The sequence below is a fragment of the Vigna unguiculata genome, chromosome 6, assembly GCF_037176805.1.
Source record: "Vigna unguiculata cultivar grain cowpea cultivar isolate G323 ecotype 2 chromosome 6, ASM3717680v1, whole genome shotgun sequence".
Classification (NCBI taxonomy): domain Eukaryota; kingdom Viridiplantae; phylum Streptophyta; class Magnoliopsida; order Fabales; family Fabaceae; genus Vigna; species Vigna unguiculata.
The window spans coordinates 27447880-27455038 of NC_140797.1; the positions used below are offsets into that span (position 1 = coordinate 27447880).

Consider the following 7159-nt stretch of genomic DNA (forward strand, 5'->3'; position numbering starts at 1 on the left):
TGCGATTTCATATTGGTGCTAAATTTTGCTGAGCATGTGTTAATTGGAATAAAAAAGTGTAATAGGGGTTGTTTTTACTTTGTCAATGGCAGTGTACAGTTCCTGTTTTGGGAATATACTTTATGTGCAAATTGTATTTTTGGTTAGAAATCAATAGGGCATGCTTTAACTTGGTCAAAGAATACGTGTAATGGATTCTTGTTAAAAATTTAAGATCTTAATTGCAGATTAATTATGCATATGGTGTGTGAAGTGTGATTGAGTCATGTTAGCATATTTGAATAGGCATTTTTGGTGTTTTGGATTACATGTGGGGTGATCAGGTTCATTATAACCTCTCTAAAGTGCCAAAAACCAGTAGCATTTATGCTACTGGTATGGTGCTTAGCCTCATGGGACAAGCCGTCAGACGATAGTAGGTGCAAGGAAGCCTTGGAAGCATACAACGTCAGGCAGCATCACGTGTCTCGCCAAGCGGCATCACATATGAATTTTATTTTAATTCAAACAATAACAATCATATATTTATCATGCTTTTAAGAATCATTATACATTAAAAAATATACATATATCATGTATCGTATCCTATTATTTTCAAAATAAATTTATCGACGTATCGAATGCGTATCGTATCTCATCACGTACTGGATGTGTGTCATATCTGATCCAGGTATCGTATCGGTGCATCATAAAATGTAAGTTATCTTTGATATCTCGGTCGGTCTTCCTTCGTCTAAGTAAATAATTTTGTTAGTCTAATTTGTAAAATTAAAATTTGGTTTTAATCTTTCAAATTAAATTCAATCATAAATTTGAGATTAATTTATTAATTTGATTAAAGAAAAATATGAAGTTAGTCAACAAAATCAATTTCTAAGGTCAGTCTATTCTTTTATAAAAGATAATAGCATCAAAATAAATTTGACTTTGTACCCAATCAACATGATGTATATGTTAAAACTTCCGTCGAATTAAATGTATACATATTCGAAACCGTGGACGGTAATTGCAAAAATAAACTAGATACTTATTATCATTAATTTTCTAATCGAAAACACAAAAGAAAAATCTTTGACTTATGGATCAAGATTCAAGAACGACTCTAAAAAGAAAAAGTGCATGCAATAATTTTTTTATAAATGAAAAGAAAATGAGAACGCATTGTCCTCCCAGATCATGTCGACATGTCCATTTATTAATTTTATTTTATTATTTTGAGCAAAGCTGCATATTTTTCTTTCAGCGTTCATTCTTTCTGGGGAAAAACAAAGCACAGTTAAATTCAATTAACAATTAGAAAAAGGGAAAACACAGCTTGATTTCTCTGTTCAATCAGAAAGTAAAAAAAAGAAAATGTAAAAGCTGATTGGAGGAAGAAACAAATGAAATAAGCAGAGAGAGAAAGGGAAATTGTTCTGCTGTCTCTATTGGCTTTCAACTTTCCCCAGAAGTTACTTTCTCTCTCTTTCTTTTTTTTTTTCTTTTCCCTGAGGTGAATTAAGGGTCAGGTTGAATGAATCACAAACACCCACTTATTAATTTTGCATTTTATTTTGGTTTCTGTCAAATGGGTCTCATTTTTCTGAGAACCTAGTGAAAAAGTTTACACCTTTGACTCCAAAACTTGCAGAGAAGAGGGAGATTCACCACAATTCCTCAAAACCATGGAAGGTATTGTGTTATCAGAGATTTGGGTTTTTTTTATGTGATATTTTTCTTTACAAGATTGTTTCTAATTCATGCAGTGAATGCCTTTGTTGGAATCTAGGTCCTGGATGTGAATTGTTTGCATTATAGAGTAGTTGATGTTTTGATGGTTAATATGACATCAGGGTTTTAAATTTGGGGTCATTGGGCTCTGGGATAGTTAATCAAAGTGAAAGGAAATTAGGATTTGGTTGAATTTCTTTCATATTTTGGAATTTAATATTTGATTTGTGCAATAAGGAACGGCTTTTTGTTTGCTTTGTTAATGTCATGAAATGATGCCTATGGTTGGATCTACTTGTTCCTTTGCAAAATTCTGGTAATTTTGCAACTTTTTTTTTCTTTCTAATTTTTAAAGTTTTTTTTTCTTTAAATCTTAAGTTTTATTTTATAATAATATGCAAGTATGAAGCATGTATATTAACTTATACAGGACGTAAGTTCTTAATTTTTAAAAGTCATTTGCTGACAAAATTGTGAGGATAGAAAGAAAGGGCTGATTATGATCTGTTTCTATATTTATATGCATATAAAACAATTTTTCTTGTCAGTTAGAAATGAAATTCATCAACTACATGCTCCAAGTGATCTCGTGTGACAAGCTCCTGAAATTCATAAACCTCTTCTTCTTTTGAAATCATTTCCTTATACATATTTGACCAAAATATGAATCTTCCCTCTCAAAGATTCAAGGAAAACAGTTTTTTCAGTCTTGGGAAAATTTCCCATCTCAAACTTGACTTCTTATGTGTTCATGCATACGTTCTTCTTCATATACTCATTGATGTTAAGCATGTAGCTGTATGATTGATTTCATAACATTTTTTTCAATTGAAGTGGATGGTAAAACATTAGATTCTTCTTTTTTGTTGATGGTGATTTTTTTTATTGCAAACTGTTGTTATTTGTTCCATCTTAACTCCTCTACTTATGCTTTTCTGTTGGTACTCAGAAACAACTGAGATGCAATCAGAAGAAAATAAATTGTCAATGGAGAAAAATAAGAAAAGAAGGCTCAAAACACCTGCGCAGCTTACAGCATTGGAAAATTTTTATAATGGTACGTTAATATTTTTCTGTCATTTGGGTTTTAATGCATCTTGCTGAATGATGATTCTCAAGGAATTTCCCTTTCCACTATTTGTTTTTTCAGATCACAAATATCTCACGGAGGAAATGAAATCAGAACTTGCTGAAGAGTTAGAGTTGACAGAAAAGCAAATATCTGGATGGTTTTGCCACAGAAGATTGAAAGATAAAAAGTTGATGAATGATGAAGTAGGTGCTAATGGACGACAAGATCGTTCAAGTGGTGTTATCCAGGACAGAGGCAGTGGTCTAGTGCAGGATTCGTGCGGAAGCACTAAACATGGTGATTATAGATATCTGGATCCCAAAGAGGTTGAGAGTCATGGACTCTATAACCATGAATTTTCGGCTGCAGATATGACCTATGCTCAAAGGAACAACCATCATTATGCAGAAAATGATAGTGCAACTGATAACACATCATCTGAGAGTTGCTCATCTTTGCAAGACCGATTGCTTCCTCAAGGACAGGATCAGTATGACATGGAGCCTTCTAGTCATTTGATGCCTAACGGGTCTCTTCCGCCGTTAAATCCCAAGGGTGCAAATAACATGGGGTATAAACCATCAGGGTATTTAAAAGTGAAGGGAGAGATAGAACATGTTGCTATTACTGCTGTCAAAAAGCAATTAGGAAATCATTTTCAGGAAGATGGACCATTACTTAGTGTTGAGTTTGATACAATTCCTCCAGGGGCATTTGAAGGCCAAATTGCAGATCTAGCTAATGGTAGGTTGTACTATATGTGTTTAGTTATCACATTCTTTTCAACTCTCACTAGGTTTGCAAGGCTAAAATGGTTTTTTTGTTGAAACCATATAATTGCTGTTTTGGGTTAATGGGATGTTGTTGCTCACCAAAGATAGTGGGAAAGATATTTGGCACACATCACATTGTTTTCTTTCCTAGGTGGTGGTAGTAGCTTCAAGTATCTTCTTTCTTTGAATAGAAAATAAAATGTACAAGCCTGTGGTTATTTGTCATGGATTATGATCTGGATGTTTAGATATTTTGGAGAACTTTTAAGAAATGCCTTCTTAATATGAATATTAACAGGTTCAATGATAATTAATAGATTTTATATTAGCTTGTGTCTCAAGGTTTATTGTCTTCATTCTATTGACTCTCATAACTCTAAATCTAATTTCTGCTTGCATATGGTCATTTGAAGAATAGATTGAGAATCTTACCCTTCTAATCTGATGAATGCTATGGCAGAAGGATACTATGCTGCAAATCCCGCTCTTCCAAATTCACCAGAAGTCTCTGCTGCGAAAAAGCAATCCAGTGGCTCAGTAAGTTGAACTTTTGAATGCATTCATCTTCTGCTTTCATTATCCTAGTAGAGCATGATCTGTTCAAATTATAAGATACATGCATCATAAATTGGGCATTTACTTGACTTTTAAGGTTAAATCATACAAGCCTGGGATGAGTGATGTTTTCTGTAAAATCAGTGCTTAATTGTTAATGCCTGGTTTCTCACTTTCTTTTCCTTTTGTTTGGCAGAGATATGATTCATATTTTACCAAATTAAGGTCCCAAGATTCACATAAGGAAGGAAGTGACTTTGGCTCTTTGCATGGTCCTGATTTGCAGGATAAGAAACCCCACAAGCATATAAATCAAAGAGCAAGTTTTCACAGTTTTACCAATCATTTGCCTCACAAGAACTCTTCCCTGGATTTGTATGTAGACTCTACTGGGGAAGCATCTGCTTATAATGGTGCTAAAAACCATAGGATGGGTACTAAGCATGGTTTTGAGGGGATGAGGTCAGATTCTGCTTCCAACCCCAGTGACCACTATGAAGAAAATGCCGTTGCAGTTAAGCAGATAGATTCGCTGTTACATCTCTACAACAACATCAATCTGAAGAATGTACAAAAGAGTGAATATGTAAAATCTAAGCCTTCAAATTTAGTACACAAGTCTCAAATTTACTTGAATGCTGAAGAAAAAGGGCTTACCAAAAGGATGGCCAAGGTCTGTGAATACACTTGCAATTTCTTTGTGTTTTTTTTTTTTTATTTAATCATCAATTTGTTTTGCTTTCAAATGACTTAACAGGCTTGTTTGGTTTAATTTGTTGCAGGAAGAGAAGTTTAATGGCGATAGAAAGTTAAAAAAACAATATCATGATCCAGATGGAATTAAGGTGCTTTCAAATGAAAAAATGGTGAGTTTTAGTTGCATTGCATAAACTTCCTGCATCTGTATTTTTGGTAACATGATTTTCTTGTCAATTTTCTCCTCTCATTCTTTGATAGTGCACATGATATTTTTCTTTACTCTGTGTTCTTAACTTCTTATCCTTTTTTTCACATTAACATCATAGGTTGCAAAGCGAGCTAAAGTTGACCCATTTCAACAATATGATGTTAAACAAACACCTGTTTCTGACCTGGAACCAAGAAAAGTTCAAAGGTGGCTGTTTATATCTTCTGTTTTTTCTCTTTTTTTGATTACTTGCTTCTCCTGGTCCTCTTAAAATTCTGTGATCTTATGTTCCTGTCCATTTCTGTTTATTGTAGAACCGATTTGACTGATAATAGTGTAAGTAGATTATGAAGTGTTTATATTCACAACTTAAACATTATAGTTTTTGGGTGGAGTTGATAAGAATAACTTCTGCACATGTCTGGTTCAACATGTTTCTGAGAAACAATCGTTTGTTGTTTATCTTTTAGGAACAAACTGCTTTTAAAGTATAAGTAAGATATAATTTGAATACAACACCCCAAGATCAATTCTACTATGCATAAAAGTTAAAAAAATTTCACCTCTCCCAAAATCAGTTCTTATCACCCCAGATTTTAAAATCACTAAAAGAGAATTTAAGAAGTGGAAAGAGATGGTTATTGAAGAAATATTTAAAAAGAGTTAAATATGTTTTTAGTCCCTAAATTTTGACAATTAAAATTCATTATGAAACTTCATATTTTGGTTTCTAAACTTTTAAAGGGGATGGATATAGTCCTTTTAATCCAATTATATTAAATTTTTTTAGCGTGTCAAACATGTTTCCCAGTTAACAGTGAAGTGAAAATGTGTGGTTGTAAGCAATTTAAATGCTAGTATGAAACGTGTTTGACATGTCAAAAAAATTTAACGTAACTTGATTAAAAAGACTATATCTATTCATTTTTAAAGTTTGGGAACCAAAATGTATCAGAGTCTCGAACAGGAACGAATTCCAATTTCGCATCAAGGATTAAAAACATACTTAACCCATTTGAAAACTAACCATACACTTAGCCTCACTCCTTCTCTTTTCACTGAACTGGATATATAGTTCATGAGTTTAACACATTAATCTTAAAGCTTATAATAACTTAAACCTTGAAAGTTTTCATCCTACTTGCTATTGACTTATGGAATGTAGAACATTTCCTAATACCATCATTCATGATCATGTAGGTCTGCAGCAGAGATGCCATCTAGCTTTAGTGAGGATGAAACTGCTGAAACCAGTTCCTCGGTGGATTAAGAGTTGTTGACAGATATGATATTTACAGGTTTTCTCTGAGGCACTGGTTTTGTACAGTGTAGAAAGACAGGTCCATTTTGCACAGTAACATCTAGAAAGACACACTAACATCACTAACTTGATTTGCTGTTGTGCTTGCGTAGTTGCTTCTGTAAGAACAGAAATTCCTCACCTACCCCTTTTCTTAAAATTTTGGATGTAAATCTCATTTTCGTGCAGCTGTTTGTGTTGGGTAGGAAGGATCCAAATGCAGTTTATAATTATACATAACTTCCTTCTTAATGGTTTGTGATGTGTTTGGTTCATCATTTCACCTTGATGAAACACCAATCCAATGTGAGAAGAGGATTGGAAAGTCAGATTTTGCCTTTCCAAACATGTTATTAGCTATTGTAGTTGGTGGATCCTTGGTTGGATCAGTTATACACTTATGCATTTAGTGTTTGAGAAAAGCAATTTTGATTCATCTTAAATGGGAAAAAGAGCATCAGAAGATCAGGTGGAAAAGTGATTAAATTTATTAAACCTACATTTTTACAATATTTAAAGTAAAATTTCAACACTTGTGGTGTTCAACATTGCAATTATAGCACCTTAAAGAGTAAGAAGTATATTTCTCTGAAAAAGTTAGCTGAATAATCTTATACTTTTAAAAGAAAATGATATGTTAACAACCATTTTCTAATAACTTATCTCACTGCTTGAAGTGGCAGTGATATTTTATTTTTGAATTTTTTTTTCACATTTCCACATTGAATGGTTGAGTAAGAGAGAAAAAAGGTGGTTGAAGAAGTTACAGAAATGAGAGAAGCAAGGAGAGAGAGAGTGGAGTTACAGAAGTGAGAGAAGCAAGGAGAGAGAGCGGAATGGAA

The 7159-nt window shown here is 33.2% G+C and overlaps 1 protein-coding gene across 1 annotated transcript; it reads left to right on the forward strand.

The window, feature by feature from the left end:
* Positions 1-1232: 1232 nt before the first annotated feature.
* LOC114189135 (uncharacterized) lies at positions 1233-6569 on the forward strand. Its single transcript, XM_028077842.2, has 8 exons — positions 1233-1671; positions 2660-2767; positions 2861-3526; positions 4016-4092; positions 4307-4783; positions 4893-4976; positions 5136-5224; positions 6218-6569. Exons 1-8 carry the CDS (start codon positions 1665-1667, stop codon positions 6285-6287), a joined length of 1578 nt encoding a protein of 525 aa, XP_027933643.1. The 5' UTR covers positions 1233-1664; the 3' UTR covers positions 6288-6569.
* The last annotated feature ends 590 nt before the right edge of the window (positions 6570-7159 follow it).

Bases quoted from the DNA above. Each gene is read 5' to 3' on its own strand.
- LOC114189135 (XM_028077842.2), top strand. The intron at 2,768-2,860 runs GTACGTTAATAT...TTGTTTTTTCAG, and splicing joins ATTGGAAAATTTTTATAATG to ATCACAAATATCTCACGGAG. The intron at 4,977-5,135 runs GTGAGTTTTAGT...TTAACATCATAG, and splicing joins TGCTTTCAAATGAAAAAATG to GTTGCAAAGCGAGCTAAAGT.